At 42.5% G+C, this 18,447-nt stretch overlaps 1 protein-coding gene across 3 annotated transcripts in view; it reads left to right on the top strand.

The window, feature by feature from the left end:
* mylka (myosin, light chain kinase a) overlaps positions 1 to 18,447 on the top strand; it is a 49,041-nt gene that overhangs the window by 4,117 nt on the left and 26,477 nt on the right. Inside the window, exons 1-11 of one of the 3 annotated variants that reach the window (XM_049012727.1) lie at positions 3,431 to 3,559; positions 5,425 to 5,583; positions 10,812 to 11,019; positions 11,592 to 11,640; positions 12,053 to 12,218; positions 12,304 to 12,469; positions 12,638 to 12,659; positions 12,768 to 13,258; positions 13,648 to 13,851; positions 15,505 to 15,639; positions 17,738 to 17,890. In XM_049012727.1, the coding sequence (XP_048868684.1) occupies positions 3,557 to 3,559; positions 5,425 to 5,583; positions 10,812 to 11,019; positions 11,592 to 11,640; positions 12,053 to 12,218; positions 12,304 to 12,469; positions 12,638 to 12,659; positions 12,768 to 13,258; positions 13,648 to 13,851; positions 15,505 to 15,639; positions 17,738 to 17,890 (1,756 nt within the window). In that variant the 5' untranslated portion in view covers positions 3,431 to 3,556. Of the gene's footprint in view, positions 1 to 3,430; positions 3,560 to 5,424; positions 5,584 to 10,811; positions 11,020 to 11,591; positions 11,641 to 12,052; positions 12,219 to 12,303; positions 12,470 to 12,637; positions 12,660 to 12,767; positions 13,259 to 13,647; positions 13,852 to 15,504; positions 15,640 to 17,737; positions 17,891 to 18,447 lie in introns of those variants that run through there. The other 2 variants (XM_049012730.1, XM_049012729.1) reach the window with 2 other exon arrangements.

The raw sequence follows: 18,447 nt of genomic DNA, 5'->3' as shown, positions 1-18,447 counted from the left end.
AGTTAACGGGAATGTAATGGCGTGCGGGTTCAGAGACATCAGCATGTGCTGCTGCTGTTCAAGAAGGTTCCTTTTTACCATATCATTTGTGAAGATGAAAATAATCTTAGTGCAGCCACCATTTCTTTATATTTCATTGTTCTCCTTGTCCACAGAAGTTTCTCCTTCACTGTAATTTAACATAATCTCAGACCAGGATTTTTTGCTCAGATTGGACCATGTGCCTTTTGTTCTTACAAATAATAAAATGTTAAAAAGATTCCGTTTCAGTGGCATACTTTCAAACATATTTTAGAACGTATCAGCAATTCATGAAATAATGTTTCATTTATTTCCAGATCAACTCATGATCACAGTAACGATATTCTGTAATTATGTCCACCCGTTTTCCAAACCCACTGTCCCAGGTGGGGCTGTGGAAGTCCAGTGTCTTTCCCAAAAGCAACGGACGCAAGACAGGAAATAACCCAGGATGGGCCACCAACCCATCATATGGTATAGTCAGGATTCAAACACACACACAATTTTGGTTCACTGTATAGCGTGTGTTTTGGACTGTGTGGGGAAACTCCACACATATAGATTATCTGCTGGCCGTAGGCTGACGTCAACGCTCAGGTGTTGTTGATCTAGTAACATATTGGATTGTGGTGAGTAACTGGAAAACCCAAAGGAAACCCCACAATGACACAGGGAGAACATGCAAACTCATACGTAGGGCCATGATGGAGACTCAAACCCTGGTCTCCAGACGTGGGACTTATCCATGCTAACCATAGTGTTGCCATGTTGCCCTTCTATAAATATGTGAATAAAAATATTTTGTTAGATTAGCAATACCTACATTTCCATGCTGATGACAACCAATGACCCCCAGGTAAGTTAATCATACCTTGCTAAACAGGTTCACATTCTCTTAAGCTAAATAGACGGGAATATCATTTTCTCTCAGTTAATTCAGAAGGATTGTTCCATCTTATCTGATCTCTTTTAAACTACCTCAAAGATGACTACATGCTGGGAATTTGTATGATATTGTTCTGGAAGGGCAACTATCCAGGTGTGAAAGCTGCAACCGCACATTCACAACCCCTAGAGACTTTCTTTCAGTCTTTCTGTCAGACAGGAAGTTGGCTCTGAACCAGGTAGCCTCAGGTCATGTATTAGACCCTTGACCACGGAATGGGTCTAAGCATTAAACAACAGCAGCTTTTTTCCCTTATACTGTGGAATGTACAGGTTCTCCCCCCAATTCACAGCGCCCTTGCCAACTCCACAGGGGTGCAAACCATCATGAACGTACTTTTGATGTGTGTGCTGCCAGACATCTGCTTCTGGTCATTGCAGACTTTATTGAACATTGTAACACATTTGGAAGACAGAGCTATTTACTCAATTCCTCTCCCAGGTCCTGTTGTTGTACCAGTGACGTCAGATGTAACTGTACAGGGATGAGAGGGAGAGTAACCCAGCTGTCGAGCTCACAGTATCATAATTACCCTGTGATTGATGCACTGTTGCATGCAGAACAAGATAATGTTCTGCAGTTGAACTTTCCTATTTTTGGCCAGATGAACTCTAGGTGAACAGTGTAAGTATGGTCTTCATACATTTATTCCTGGGTTCCGGGACAGTGTTAAATAGGTAGTGCTATACAGGAACGATGAAGTAAGATGCAATCTAGTTTAAGAAAGGAATATACTTTTGAGGTGGAGCTGCAGTAGAGATGCAGTTTCCTGTAGGTAAATAAACCTACAGGAGAGGAAATGCATGACTCATCATTAGGGTAGCAACTGAGAGACAACATGGGGCAAAAGGAACGTGTCCGTTCCACTTCCAATTCCTGGAATTCCAGGATCTTTAGCCTGTCCACTGTCGCTGTGTAGAAAATTGTTATTTTATTAAATTGTTATGATTTGTGTCATTTTGAGAAAAGGAAGGACGTGATATCCATCCATCCATCCATCCATCCATCCATCCAACCCAACATGGGCACAAGCCATCGATGAGGTCCTGATATTTGATGTTATATGTGTGTTTGCACAATATGTATTATTAAATGAATCATAAAAAGTCACACTTATGAAATCAGTAACATTTTCTCCACACATAAAAAACAAAAAAATTTGACTGCAGTTTAATCAAACCTTTTATACCTGAGGGCCAGATTTACTAATGGTTTACAGCAGTGCAAGCCCTCTTTTGGGACAGACAACGTCTACAGCCAAGTGGGTATGGAAAATGGATGGACATAGTAGCATAGTAGCATAGAATATATTTATTGTGACATCATGGGTAGATTTAGGAATAAATAAAATCCTGTCAGGATTTACCAAAGACGTGCAGTAAGATGTAAGCCATGGAAAGGTATCGATAGATAATATAGATTATAGAACTATTCACTGGTTCTGCAACAAATCTGTGTTTAGACTATAGGGATGTGTCCAGTTATTGTGGAATGAGCTGAAACCTCCCAGAGAGGTTAAGCCTCTTATCCATAGTAAAACAATCACACTTGGTTGAGAGGATATTGCAGTTTGCCCAGCTAAACTGCGTGCTTGCAGTTGGGGTGTCGCTCTGTCCTGTCTGTACTTAGCTTGTGTGAAGTCCAGGATTCCATGCCCAGCAACTCCATTGTGGCTTGTTCTTCCCCACTTACTGTCTGAGTGTTTATGAGGATGGTGTGTGACTGTGTGGGTTCAGGTGATGTCCCTGATCAGAAGGTTGCCAGTTCAAATCCCTCGCTTGGTAGAGTGATGCTGCTGTAGGGCCCTTGAGCGAGGCCCTTAAACCTTTCCTAGTCGCTTTTTCAATTGTACGTCACTTATCACTTAATATGTGCTGAATAAATGTAATTAAGGCATTATCACAATCTTCTTATACCCAATAGTAAAAATAAATGCATTTATAATGATAACAACAACTTATAACAACAACATATTTAATCAAAAGTGCTGCGTAATCCAATATCAATGTTATATATGTCATGGGAGATCGCGGGCAGAGCGGCGATCGTGAGGGCAAGCGGGGAATCAGGAAGCAGGAAGGCAGAATACGGGGCAAACGGGGGTTTAATGGAGGAAAACGGAGCGAGTACAGCGGGACGGGACACAGGTATTGACAACATCAATGACGGACAAAGGACTCGGGTAAGACACGGACTGAAATACACAGGACTGATTGAAAATAAGCAGACACAGCTGAGTACAATCCGGGAAACACACGTGGGTAAGCAGGGGGCGTGGCACACAGGAGGAGCCGACGAGCAGGGCATGACAATATACATATAACTATGAATCATTTGCTTTCATTGGTTAAGTGCTATGAGTCACAAGAAAAAAACAGTTAAGGCGGGGTTAGGGACGTAGGAAGCCAATCAGATCTGGGGAAAATTTCTGGTTTGAATGGAACTCTTTATATAGCACATTTCGACATATAGGAGGAAACCAGGCATTTGGTTTGTGGTCGGTGATCAGGATTGAGTGAGATGTTTCTGAAGTCACTGCAGCATTCCTGACTGGCTGGTTCCTCAATTTACTCCAAAGCTACCTGTGATATGGTGAGTTTATCTGCCTGAGTTTATCTACTGTATTTGAATAAATGGTTTTGAATTGGACAGAAATTGGTGCTAACAGGCAAGAGCACAGATTTGGGTATGGACAGTAGGGACATGTTCCTACCAATACTGTAGGAGTACTGTGAGTGTTTGGAGGGGCGATGGGTTTGGGGATGAGTTGGTCGCTATCAATGTGGAACCCAAACCTGCACCCTGCTAACAGGTAGTTCTGTCTATATTTTTGTCATATTAACATGGGCCTGATTTGGAGATGGTTCCAGGAACTTATGATATTATTGAAGTTGTAAACAGGAGGGATTTTCTATGTGGTATCAGGGAAGGGAAGTTTCATCTTTATAAGTTTCGCTATTTTTTTAGAAAAAACATTGCGACAGGGTAAATAGCTGTAACAGTCCATTTGGTAAAAATGTTTTGTTGGGGCACGGGAGAGAAATCCTGAAAGAATAATTAAAATGCACTTTCCAGTGCTAGAAATGGCTTTCACGCGCAGCATTGATGGGAAGCCAACCCAAGGAGCAGTGTCTTTTCATATATCCACCTGATACATTCAAGAACGTTTAACTTATTAATGGGTGCCGTGCTGTTCTTCTGACAATGAAGATTTAAGAGTCATATTTATTTGCCTTGTGTACATCATTATATATGAGTCACATCATCCAGTCAGTAAGGTATAATAGACAAAAACAAAGGCATTCATCAACATTAAAATAGATATTGTAGCAGTAGAATACCAGTTAAAATCTGGACACACCTGATTTTAATGCCTCATAGAAAAGCACACTTTATAGTAAAAGGCCTTGTGGCAGTGTGGCAATATATATGAAATACTGCAAGAACTAAGAGAAGGGTTCAACATCGCAGAATTTTCTCAGATTTTCGACTCTTCTTCATAGCACACTTTTGCTTAGATGACAGCACTGTAGATCCTTGGCATTCTTTCAACAAGCTTCCAGATGGAGCCACCTGGAATGCTCCCCCAACAGTCCTGAAGGAGTTTCCACAAGTTCTGGGCGTTAGGTGTGTTCAGACTTTTGACTAGTACTGTACATATTTATGGATAAATATAAAATATAAAATCCAGAAGAAATGGCTGAAACAGAATCAACATGGTTTATTGAAATACAATTTGATTTTAAGATTTTATCCTTGCAAGCCTGTCATGCATAAGCAATTGGAAAATGGATGAATGGATGGATGGTTAAAATGTTAGGATATTTTCAGCATTTTTGAGGATTTTATAACGCAAGAATGTCAGCTTCCGTCTCCATGAGTTAAGGTGCTACTGGTTTTTCATTAATTTCAAAATATTCTCTGGTTTGAACCTGAAACATCAAGTGACCATCCATCCATCCATTTTCCAAACCGCTTATCCTACTGGGTCGCGGGAGGTCCGGAGCCTATCCCGGAAGCAATGGGCACGAGGCAGGGAACAACCCAGGATGGGGGGCCAGCCCATCGCAGGGCACACTCACACACCATTCACTCACACATGCACACCTATGGGCAAGTTAGCAACTCCAATCAGCCTCAGCATGTTTTTGGACTGTGGGGAGAAATCAGAGTACCCGGAGGAAACCCCACGACGACATGGGGAGAACATGCAAACTCCACACACATGTGACCCAGGCAGAGACTCGAACCCGGGTCCCAGAGGTGTGAGGCAACAATGCTAACCACTGCACCACCATGCCGCCTATATCAAGTGACCAAAAATTCAATAAAGACAATAAGATATGATGCAGGATGGCAGCTCTAGTCATGGGGGCTGGACTTGCTGGTTGACTCCTCATTTTCGCCTTCAGCACACCGTTCCAGCTTCTCTAATGACCTGTACTTGTCTTTTTCAGAGCAGCATGGGAGACGGGCGACTTTTGACGACCACTGTAACCTCCAAATTCAGCCTGAACCTGAGCCGGGGATCTCGAGTCATGGAGACCCCCACCTTCATCGTTCCACCCCGCAACGTAAGGGTCAGACTAGGGGGCACCGTACGGCTCAATGGGAAGGTATGACATCGGCTATGTCAAGTCTGTCTCTGCGTACATTAATAGCATGTAGACACCCAACCCAGCTTTGTGTAGCCCGTAGGGTTGCATTTGAAAGCTCGTATGTTTAAATTTTTTCTTTCTGGGAAATTTGCAAACCACAACCGACACGTTATTTCCAGCCAGGGACGTAATGATCTTGGTCCCATTCCTGGAAGATCAGGACATCACTGTTTTTTCAGAATCACAGCGGTTTTCTAATATTATCAGAGGGATGATATACTGTCTAACGCTGGGGTACACCAGTTCATTCTCAGCTTCGAAGATGTTTCTTCATTAAAACACAGCTGAAAACATTATTTCTTTCCATGATCTCTTATGTAATAAATGGTTTGTGATCAGTCCATCCCAGCTAAGAGAAGGCACAAGGCAGGGAAAAACTCTGCATGGGTTTGCAGTGACTGGATAGTGACCCTCTGCCCCGGGCATGACCCCTGTAGTTTTCTGTCTAATCCGGTCCCACAGGGTGAATGATTTTGGAAAGTCAGGCTTGACAATGGTTCTAGAAAAAAAAAACACTTTATTGCATAGTTGTGTGGCTGCTGGAAGACGCGGAATGAGTGGACTTGGTGTATACGCTGAGGTATGCCGTCTGAGTCTGGCCTGGAAAATGCAGGTCGATTGGAAACAGCTGCTCAGCAGCTGCTTCTGCATCCAAATTCATTGTCACCATCACCCAGTTTCACTGGAAAGAATTAACAGAGTAACACCAACTGGATCGAGCCGCCATGACATTAATTAGCTAGTTTGATTAATTGTTCTAAAGCACCCTGTGTTGTGTAAGATACAGTGTGTTTCATTTAAAATGATCTTAGGTATTCTATAGAAGCCAAATTTGCTGCCCGACCTTCAGGCAAAACGCGATGTGCTGTTGCATCAAGTATGGCTTATTAGCATTTTTTTTTTCATAATAATTTTTTAGAACACTTGTGAAAATAAGCTTAGTCATTTAATGGCTGGGAATGTGCCCCACAGTGTAAGCTTTCAATTCGTCAGCAAGGCAGAGCAGAAACAAGCAAGTTTCCAATTTAAGGGAAGCGAGAGATGAGCCAGAAGTTGGTGAAACAGAGAAAGGTCACTGTTTTAGTCCTGTCAGGGAAAACAATTCAATTTGGCAAAGACCAAAGACATGAGCTGCTGCTTCTTCGTTTTGTGGTGCTGGATGTTACGCGTTTTTTGTTGTTGTGATTTACTGAAGGAGATACTTATAGTTTTATCTTGACAAACACAGGACACGTCACTTCAAACTTTCCCTCTATCAGTCTTGCGTAACAAATTTGAGTTTCTGATTTGGCAAGCAGAGTTTATAAACACTTTCAGGTTTGAAAGGTTTGAATTTTGTGAAAGGTTATCACGGATTCTTCTTCTGCATGAAAGGCAGCTTAAACGACAGATTGAAGTAATATGAAGGATGGTTTAATATAATAATTAGCTACACTATTATACTGGCTGATATATATGTATACATTTTGGACAGAAGCTTGCAAATTGGCAGGATGCTGCTTTGATACACAGTACCTTTTCCCCTAAGCTGAAAAACATGGTTCTGGTTTAGGTTTTCTTTGTGTAGCAGGTAATTTACGAAGGATCGCAGACTGTAGCCAAAAAGAGGATTATCCTGCCGCGATGTCCTGCGGTATCCAGTTGTGGGGGCGGGCGGGCGGGGATTCTTCTCGGATCGTGGTTTCCTTCTTCGGCATATAAGTTCATATTCCTTAAACAAAAATGCACAAACGGTATAACATTACTGCATATAACTGGAACATTAACATTTCTGCACCTATGCCATGCGGTTAATCTTTTTATAGAAATCTTGCTTCTAGCAAGAAAATGCATGTTCTGACCAAGTAGAGAACTTGGTTGAAAATAACAAAAACTTGGCCACAACATTGAACTATCACAGAATTGGTAAAAAACACAATACAAAGCGTTTGCAATTTACTGACTGCTGTTGACGTTGGTTTATTATGACTGAACTAATTACTTTTTCTGTCTATGGGGGCGTTGTTAAAACATTGCTGTCTCATTTAGGACGCGTCGTGATTCTCCATAATTGCAATCGCCTATGTCTCGTCGATTGCATTCTGCGCTCAGTCTGTTTCTGCCAAAACAGAGAGTTCTGGAGAGCTTGACCACAGGTATCTCAGCAAGCGAGAAGAAAAAAAAATCTTCCAGGAGGCTGAGGCATAGAGGAAATATCACTGCCTATTTGATTTAAATGCTTAGCATTAGACTTTGCTATTTTGGGCCAAGGGGTGAGGAGGAGATGTGTGATTTGAGCTCGGAAGTCTGGATTGTGAGTCCTGGTCAGCGAATTTGGTGTCTTGCCAGATTTCAGGTTCCATATGGTACCGATTGTCCATAATTTGTACACTAGATCTAACACTGAATGGCTTGCTCATGCATGTGTTCACAGGGAGCCATCCGTATGAGGTCATTACACCGACTTTCAAAGCAGGGCAGAGCCTAACTCTTCTGCTGTCACGGGTTCATCCACGGATCTCTTCTGTAATATAATGCATCCCCCCCACCCCTTCCAAATCTTAAGGAAAAGAGGCTTGGCATTCAACCAATGGAAACAGAAGGAGTGAAAGGGAATTAGCCACTCCCCCAATGGGCTCTTATTAGCTGTGGCCTCCGCTGACAGATTTGTGATGCTTCAGGTGCTCTGGAGAAAACAAGTGGAGTCGGAGATTAAAGAGGTGTTCTGTGAAAGGTGAAGCTATGCATGTCATCCAAAGAGGGTCCAAATGTGACCTTAAAAATGTTCTGGGCTCCATAGATGCAAGTGGGAGGTCAGCAATACCTCCTTCAGCAGCAGTGTTTAATCAGTACTTGCTGTTTTGTTGATATTGTTACCAGAGACGATTCTGGGGAATCTGAGGGGCCCTAGGCATAAAACTCCTTGGGGCCCTCCAACTCCCCCACCATGGTAAAATGAATTACCTTTATTTTATTTTTTGCTTTTATGAAAAAAAGAATGCACAAATAAAGCAGATTTGTCGTTGCAAGGTACTTTTTAATCAGCCATCCTTGGGAGCCCCCTCCCAGCTGGGGCCCCAGGCCATTGCTTGCCCTGTCTATCCTGTCGCTTGTGTTCTTGTGTACGCGGTTTTTTATGTCATCTTCTATTGCCGAAGACCAGTTCCAAAACTCAAGGACAGAAGTACAGAAAAATCCCCAGATGTTGTTCTTTCCCTGCCCGAAATATTAAAGATACATCAGTTCACCAAATGAGACCAATCCCATGATTCATTGCACTCCAAGTTTGGTGTTGGGAGGCAAACTAACAAGACAGTTCTTGGCTCAACAGGATTAATGTAGAACTTAACTTCATGGTAATGGTGTAACACTCTTTGGAAGGGACCCTGTACCTTTTGAAGTGGTGTCTAGCCCAGTGGGTTGGGACTCTGTTCCAGAAGGTTGCTGGCTTAAATCCCATGGTTAGCAGAGTGGTTCCACTGTTAGGCCCTTTAGCAAGACCTTTAACTCCAGGCTGCTCCAGGAACTAGCTGACCCTGTTTATTCAATTATTCATTTCTGTGCATAAAAGCATCTGGCTTGCAAATCATAATCGGTGCTTATTAATTTTTTGTGGTTTCCAATGTTTGCCTAGCAGTATGTATGTGGCAGCTACTCAAATGTTGAGCTAAAATGTTTGGGCTTTTTCTTATCGTGGCTTAGGGATGTTTGTCCTAAGCTGTCTGGGACTTTTATGATGCCAAGTTCCAAAAGGAATGAAAAATGTAATGTTTAGTCATTGGATGCTTAGGAAATGAACACTTGTGGGTCCTTCGGCTTGGTACCAAGGGGAAAATAGCTTTTCCATGCTTATTTATTTGCAGTCGGGCACAATAAAATTGCACCATATAACATGACAGATTCATACGCGGGTTTGACTCCTTTTCTTTTTATTGTAATTTATTGCATTGCATTTATTATGTTTTATATGTATTCTGCTTCAAATTCTATGTAATAATGGATTTTTTGCCATTTAAGTTGAAATGGACTCAAATTCCAATATTTGTAATTCCTGGGGAAAAGTGTGATTATGTCCCTGTAATTTCTGTGGCTTTCTCGTTGTGGCTCTCTCACAGTGGTGGTGTTACGTTCCGATTGATCCAGTCCTCGTGTGTGCCACGCCCCCTCCTTTGCCTCCTGTGGAATCCCCGTGTCTTCAGCTGTTTGTAGTTCTGTCGATTATTTCGGTGTATTTAAGACTGTGTGCCACTCGTGAGTCCAGTCATTGACGTTGTTTTGTGCTTCTTAGTGTATGGCTCCTGAATAAACCCCGTGTTCACCTGACTTCTCTGACTCCCATGCCTGCTTCCCTGCTCCGAACCCCCTACATGACAGGTGGTTACAGTGGGATTTCAAAAGAAAGGTCATCGTGGCTCATTTCTCTCATAGTGCTCCCTCCTTCATACCTCTAATCTAATCTAATCTAATCTAATCTAATCTAATGAACTTCATTAAAACTGCATAATATATACTAAATACATTACACATAATGTAATGAGAATCGCAAAATGTACCTGAGGCTTCTGAAATTCCCCAATTTCCTCTACGTCTCCTTCCCCATTTACCACTTACCACTCGCTTCTTCTTTTCCATTGTAACCAGGGGACACCAGTTTGCATACTGCTGCCACCTATTGTACGGAGTTATGTACAACATGCCACACACAGCAAGCCTGCCCTGCAGAGTCACGCTGAACGAGGCTCTTTTCTCCTGCCGGACCCTTCTCATTAAAATGGTTACATTTTGGAGATTGGCATGATCAGGCCCATTGCTGGGATCTTATAACATCTGAGGTGCAAGACCTAATCTGTCTGATGGTTCTCAGGCCGAGAGCATGGTTGTTTAACCATCTAAGTTAAACAATTTTTTCGAGCTTTGTTTCGATCTATTCAGGGCTTTGGTCCGGAATTCCCTAGGTATCGGTGCTGCTAGAGATTTTGGGCCCCATGACACCATGTCATATTGGGGTCCCAACCCAGACCAGTCCAACTATGTTCCAGATTTTTTAAGGCCTTTGTCATTCAGGTGCTCATGGAATTAACTCTAAAATTAACTCTCTTCACGGCGCCTCTGCCCTCAGATTTAGGACGCACCTGCGTATAGCTCTCACCTTAGAATGGTGTAGTTCTCTCGACCTGGGGGTTCAGGCTTGGTTTGTATTTCTGCAGGTGAAAGGCCACCCCGACCCTCAGGTCATATGGTACAGAGGTGGCAGGCCGGTGATCGCTGGCGGCCGCTACGCTATGGAGCAGAATGCTCAGGGGGACTTCGGCTTAAGCATTGAAGGGGTGCGGGCTGACGACGCAGACCGTTACACATGTGAGGCCCTCAGTGATGCTGGGTGCCTACAGGTCACCGTGGAGATCATCGTGGAAGGTATCACTACTTCATCAGAGATAGGAGGCTAACATTATTGTTGGAGCAGTTTCCAGGTCTGTGACAGATGTGCCTCTCTGATAAACGCTGTGTGCCAATCAGATTACTTGTTTCACATGCACTGTGGGGCATATGGTGCTGCGCTGGGGACCTCCAGCAGAGGGAGGCCTGGCACACCTCAACCTGCGACTGGCCAGAGGTTCGGCATCTGGCATAAGATCCTCGTGGATTACATCCACCCCATGAAACATTTCCAAAACAATTCTGTATTGTAATGCAAAGACGCGTCTGACTTTTTAAAGTCACCCCTCACCATACAACCATCTAATTTTATAAAGTTTTATGTGAGTTGAGTTGGAGTTTTTTTTTTTGCAGGACTATATATTCCATAAAAATACTAAAAAACCCAGGGGGTCATGATCCTTCAACCTTTTTCAAGGTTTTAAAGGCCCTTCAGATTTTTGTTTTATCATTACAATTTACTTCAAAAAGAGGTTTCATCATAAACGTGTATTTTATATATATGTCTGCATGGTATATTATTTGATATATATGTTTTTCCTCACAATTAGGGACCACTCAGAATAAATATAATCTTCCGTCCTCTAGTGGGATGTCAGGGTAAGATATTTTACCACCATTTTATGTGTTTTTGTTTATATACTCAGAGGTGGAGATTTCAGGTCCAGAGAGTACAAATCCAGACCAAGATTTTGTTTTAACTAACCAATTGAGTCTCTGTGACTGTGACTGGTTGGCTGAAACAAAATCTGAACCTGACCTGAAATCTTCACCTCTGTATGTAGTATCAGCTGTCCTTGTAAATTTCCAGCTTCAATTCCTTTTTAACTTTCAGCACATTACATGAATGACGTTCATAATCTCCACAAAAATGAAGTCTGGTTTTGTTCTTCGAATACAACTTTCTGCTTGCTATCAGCACCGTGGATTAGTTGATCTTTCTTCTGCCCTTACTGAGATACATTGTGTTATGTTGCTATAATTTACCTGTATCCTTTACTTGGAATCCAAGGGCACGGTTTGGCATCCCAGCTGAAGAGAAAAAGCACAGCATCTGGGGAGAGAGTCCCCCAAAGTTCGTGACGAAGCCATCGCGCGTGTTCAGCACAGTGGGGAAGAGCTGCAAATTCTCTGCCAAGACCACAGGCCGTCCCCAACCTCAGGTGCGGTGGTTCAAGGTAAGTAGGCTGTTAGAAACGTTCTAAAGCCCTCTGTACGCTCCTCCTCGGAACATAAAGATGACCTCAGCACTTTGTTCTCTAGGGAAAACTGGATCTGTGTGGTGACAGCCGATTCAGCGCGTTTCATAAGTCAGGGGTCCATTTCCTGGAGTTCCACGATGTCCGGCCAGAGGATGCTGGGGAGTACACGTGTGTTGTGGTCAACAGTGCCGGCAAGGCCTCAGCGACAGCAGAACTGACTGTTAAGGGTATGGATTGACCAATCACAGAGCTACTCCCTATGCTCAACCTTATTGCATGCTAAGATGTAACTGCTGAATTTGATACACAAGGAAACATTTCTATTTAATGTAATATGTGATAGACACAATATATTTTAGAACCGCATGTAATAAAATATTCCCTTTGCATTTTAGGTACATGCACAGAGACAAACAGGTAAACTGATGTTTTTCTTCACACTTAATATATGGAGAACTTTTATTTTGTATATTTAACAACTCAGTGCTTTACAGTAATGTTGTCTAACATAATATATTTTTTCAGCAACAGTTCTCCTGGTGCTGTCACTGTTGGTCCAAAGATGGTTGACTCACCTGTAGTCAAGCATGTCTTGAATGGTGTGGGAGTAGACGAGAGAACCAAAATCTCAGAGAGGCAGGAGAAGATGGAGAGATTGAAGGCTGCGGTCAGGGAGGGAAGATTAGAGCTAAAACCTGAAGGTGGAGACACTGGAGCCTCATCCCAAAAACTGCAGTGCAACTCCAGGGTCACATCCAGCAGGGGGCCCAGCTTGCAGTGCAGGAGCACCAACTCCATAATGCTGCGGGCGGTCAGCGTGCTGCGGGACGGAGGGGTGGCGGAGGCTGGCGGCCCACAGCAGCCGGTTCAAACGACGTCCTCAGACACCCCCGGGCAGGCCAGAGGGACTGAGAATGAGAGCTGGTTACCCTTGGTGGAAACCCCTCCCCACTTTGACATGGAGCCTCAGAACCAAGATGTTCTGGAGGGGCAGAAAGTTGTATTTATATGCAAAGGTAACCATGGAAATTCTTTAACAGGGAAAAATACTGATAAAAGATATGATATTGATTATTAAGAGACAACCACCAAAATATCAAAATTTAAGTTCAGATATTTGTTAATGTTCATTTTTAATTCATATTTGCTTTTGCATGTTAAACTCTTAGGAAGTAGGCCTAACGGAATTCTTTCAGTTACTACTTTTGTATTTATGCCACTAGTCAAATACTGTACATCTGTACGATAAATATAAGATGATTTTCAAAAGCAATGTGATTTAAGTGTAAATGTGCATTTTCTTGTGCATTAGAAATGTAAGAATTTTCAGTTCCTTTGACATGAAAATGGCTACTCTTCTGCTACGAACCAGGCCGTATCAGTAAACCTACGCGCTCCTCCCCAGTTTCAGGCTCACCAACGCCCATCCTGAGCTGGATCAAGGATGGTCTAACTGTAAGAGTGGGAGGAGACCTGAAGATCCACCAGGAAGGGAGAGTATACCTGCTAAGCCTGACGAGGGTGAGGAAGAAAGACTGTGGGATTTACGGGTGTACAGCCTCGAATATTTTAGGAAAAGCATCAGTCAGCTGGACTCTAAGCATAAAAGGTAGGTCACAAGAAAAGTGCCATGATTATAGTACATTGCAAATCTTCCCCCTTAAATGTTGTTAAAATGTTTTAGTGAAGCATACTTCCTGTTTTCTGAATGCAGTCTACATTACTGCCCATATGTTTGTGTTAAGTGCTCATTCATGATGATATCATTTCCTGTTGGCGAGATATGGACCGCTACTGCAGCAGGTCATGTGAAGCTAAGGACAATATAGAGCAACACACAGAACCTGCTGAAAGATGTAGAAACTTACATCTATGTCACTGCTTTTGTGACGCAGTTCTGGTCAAATATGCATTATTATTCAACATCCAATGACCATTCAAATGACTTGAATTCACTTTAAAAATAAGAAAGCAATATGGTCCAACCCTATTGGCTGTTACCATGAACTGGGGCAGGGAATTTCTGCACCTTGAAAGAGTTCCATTGATGTTCTTGCCGTAAACCTTTGAGCTGCTATACGATACTAGGAGGCAGGGATGTCAAGGCTTAGGTTGTGCCAATGAGGGTCATAGACTCAGACGCTACTGCAATGGTGTCTTCAGCAGAAAGCCAGCAATCATAGTCTCTGTAAATATATATTTGTGATGAAGTGTCTGGGTGCCTTTGGTCAATGTATTTCTTACTTCTTGTGGTCGAATTACATAGTGTCAAGCTTGAAATTCTATCATGGAATTTCATGCTACATTTGAATAGTTAATTGTGGTCACAGGAGGTTATAAGGCCAACTATTCTGGAATGAAATGTGAGTTGGCAGATAAACGGCCTTTGACAATTAGCACTGTCATTATCAGACCAATGTTGTCGGATAAGAAACCTTCATTTCCCAGAGAGATTTATGCTGGAGTACCCTGTAAGCTCAGGACGCCCATTCGCCCATTGGCCATCTCTTACAGCAAAACTGCTTAACGGGACAGAAAGAAATGAAAGTCAGGCCTGTCTTCGCTAACGTGGGGTCAGGAGACTAAGGATTCTAACGTTCTTCCTCTAAAGGCTCAGTAATGCTTAATGAGTTGGAGAGCCCTGTAGGCCTCTTTCAGATTGTGGGATCAGAGTTAGATCATTTTCAGGAACAGAGACGTAATGGGTGAGAGCAATAGCCCAGGATATTGAGATGACAATGGTTTGAAATTGGTGTTAAGGGCCAGCGTTGAGGTAGCAGTGCTGGTGTAGAGCACAGACGCTCCTCTACTTACGAACTTTCAACTTATGAACTTTCAGACATACAAACGAAGAGGACTGTAAGTCCAAACTGTGCTCGTCGGGCTCCCATTTCCTGTCCGCAACATCAATTTTTTGTTTATGCGCACCAATTCCGCCTAGTATGACTTCTGGCCGCTACTCCCACCGCACAGCAGTGTAGCGTGCGTTCTCCCAGCATCCTAGTTCTTTGTACTTGCGTATACCCTTAAAATGATGTTGAATAATGACTTACGAACATTTCAAGTTATGAATGGCTGTTCGGAACGTAACTCGTTCGTAAGTAGAGGAGCGTTTGTACTGGTGTGACATACAGTGATGAGGATGTACCCTGAGTGCGGTGCGAATTGCAGATGGTTGAGCTACCTGAACAGCATGTCTGACTTTGTACGTACTGACGGCATCAGGTCTCATCGCTGCTGGTTTGTGTGTTTCACTCTACAGGACTGGGAGCTGACGGCAAGGCCCCGAAATTCAGCAACGCTCTGAGGGACTGTTCCGTGGATGAAGGCAAGGGACTCAGCCTTCAATGCACCTTGGAGGGCAAGCCTTCGCCCCTGATTTCCTGGCTCTTAAATGGTGAGGGCACCTCCTCTTCTGGAAATGTTAAAATTCATGCTTTGGAATTCATAACTATGTACTGTCAATCGCCACCTGGTTCAACCGAATAGAATCAATTACTGTAAGCAGTGGTAGTTAGACCAGTCGATGATTGACGCCACACAGTGTCCCACCCACCCACTGTGGGTTTAAAAGTCTGATTTCTCCTATTGTTACTGCGCACCATAATTCATATGGTCATGTGCATTTTCACCAGCAGGGAGCAACAGAGTATGTATTCTCTTTTATCGTCTTTCTCTATGTACCGTGTGTTAATTTTTGCCTTGCAGATGCAACAACAATTTAATTAGCATGAACAAATTATAAGAGGCATATAGCTCTGGTGATTGGTGTTCACATATTCCATAAATACTGTATAAGGAATCTGAAAGGGCAGGAAGATCATTGTTTTTACGGTAATATTTTCTAGTCAAGCTGGATAAGCATGTGGCCCTGCTGCCCATCTTGGCTATGCAGGATTCCCTAGGGGAGACCAGCGGATTGGATCATGTTAAATGTTATGAGTCACACTATATTATTGGCTAAAAATACCTACTTCAAAGGGATAATTGAGAATCTGGAATTCAACTTCTTCAATGATAATATTCTTTTTTAATTCTTGTGGATTTTGAAATCATAGTAGTAGTGAAGTTGTCAGAAAACGAACAAGCCAAGTAACTGATATTATTTAGGAAAAACACAGCATAGTCTCTGTATTCCCTGGGATATAAATCATTATTGCCATTCAACCACTGGCCATTTTATTGGCCCAATCATCCAAAAAGCCCCATAGGAAACCAGCATTGCAAATGCCTTGCAAATCGGAACGAATGAGCCCCATTCGTCACAGATAGTGCTCCACAGCAGAAATCAGGTGCCTCCTAAACACCCCCCACCCCAACACCGATTCATAAGCCCCTCCTGCAATACAGTCTGAGCAATTATGCAAACAGAAACCAAAACACAAATGACTCCACAATAAAATTAAAACCACTCATTTGACCTTGTGGGAACAGTTTTTTCAGTTTCTTACAAGGGGAAACATTTTGTAAAAAAATCTGTGAATGTGATCAAAAAACTAAAAATGCCAAAAGGTTTTTGCCCATAGAAATGAATAGAGAGTCCATATAAAGATGTAGATACTTAGTCTGTGTGTGTGTGTGTGTGTTTGTGTGTGTGTGAGAGAGAGAGTATGTGTGCAGGCTGACATCTTGTCCATGTCATGTACCCTGACTCTCTGCTCTCTGTTTCTTGGTATTGATGGGAACTGGATGTATGGAAGAATTGATGGATAGATTCGTTCACTGATCTAGAAGTTTCCTTGACTCATGCAACCATTTATGAAAAGCCTACAGGGCAAGTAACGCGGCAAAAATGTTGGATATGTGGGTTAAACTGGTGTTCTGGGAAAGGGATAATTATGGATTTACCTCAGATTAATTTTAATCAGCCCTTTGTAAACACAAACCGGAAAGAAACTGTTTCACATCTGATAGCGAAACAATATTGTGCAAAAATCTAAATCACTGCCAGCTGAACACTTTCCTATAGTTAAGTTTTCCTATATCTAGTGTTTCCTTCTGTTCTTTGGGTGTTTCTGGTTCCGTTGGCACACACACGCAGGCTGTAGGGTGGTGACATGAAATAAACATGGAATTAGGCCACATAAAGTCTTAATGGTATGTGACTGGTAGTGAGTTTGATCATTTAGACCATCCAAACAACCTGTTATCCTGGTCTTAGCTGCAGGGGGCCAATCTCAAGTAACGTAAGTACACCCTGAACGGGATGCCAGTGCATTGCTGCCCGTGTACAATTAGTCATACTCTACAGGCAATTTACAGACGCTAATTAGCCTAACAGCATTTCTCTGAGGAAACCCACATAACCAAAGGAAAACATTTAAACTCCAACTGGGATGTGAACCCACAACACTGTTTGAGGCAAACATCCCCCCCCCCATTAGTTGAATCACTGTTTAATGACTTGATTTTCTGTAGCTAAGAATCACAGTTTTTACAGCAGTTTTTATGTTAGTGCTTCTCAGTGTGTAACGATGCGCATTGACTTCCTTCAGACCAGCCAATCCCCGATGCCAACTGCTCTTTCGATGGTAGCGTCGCCTGGCTTATGGTCCAGGACACCTTGCCGAAGGACGGGGGCGTGTACACGTGCATAGCTGAGAACGAGCACGGCCAGGCCACCTGCAGCGCCAGAGTGTGCGTCCACGGTGAGATTCTGCTCTACTCGCGTGACTTCGGACTCGGGGACTTTATAGTCGAGGTCTGACAGCTCAGAATGAAGGTTATTTCATCCTTTGTGATAAGTAGAGAAAATATTTTTGTTTTAGCATCCAGGAGAACATATGTCCATGTGTAAGTATACGACCAAAAATAAATGTTTGACCAAAAATAACTTGTTACAGGTTTAATATATTAAAATCATTTTTGGGGGGATTTCTAAGTATTGTATTTTCTGATGATTTCCTGCTTTACCAAAATATAAACATTTTCATCCCAGTCAAATCACATCATATTAGGATATCCATCCATCCAACCATCTGCTAAATGGGCTGCCAGTCCATCTCAGGACACGGATAATCATACACTACGCACAACATAGAAACACTCATTAGCCAAATTGGCTGTTTGGACTATAGGAAGAAAGCTGAAGGATCCGGAAGAAACATATTATCATATACAACTTATTATTAAGATGTCATTTGTATCCAAATTTTTATTTAAAGGGATACACTTTATAAAATTATTCATAATAAACTTAGTATTT

This window comes from Brienomyrus brachyistius, chromosome 1 (genome assembly GCF_023856365.1).
Source record: "Brienomyrus brachyistius isolate T26 chromosome 1, BBRACH_0.4, whole genome shotgun sequence".
Classification (NCBI taxonomy): Eukaryota; Metazoa; Chordata; class Actinopteri; order Osteoglossiformes; family Mormyridae; genus Brienomyrus; species Brienomyrus brachyistius.
This window is presented reverse-complemented; position numbering and strand designations above follow the sequence as displayed.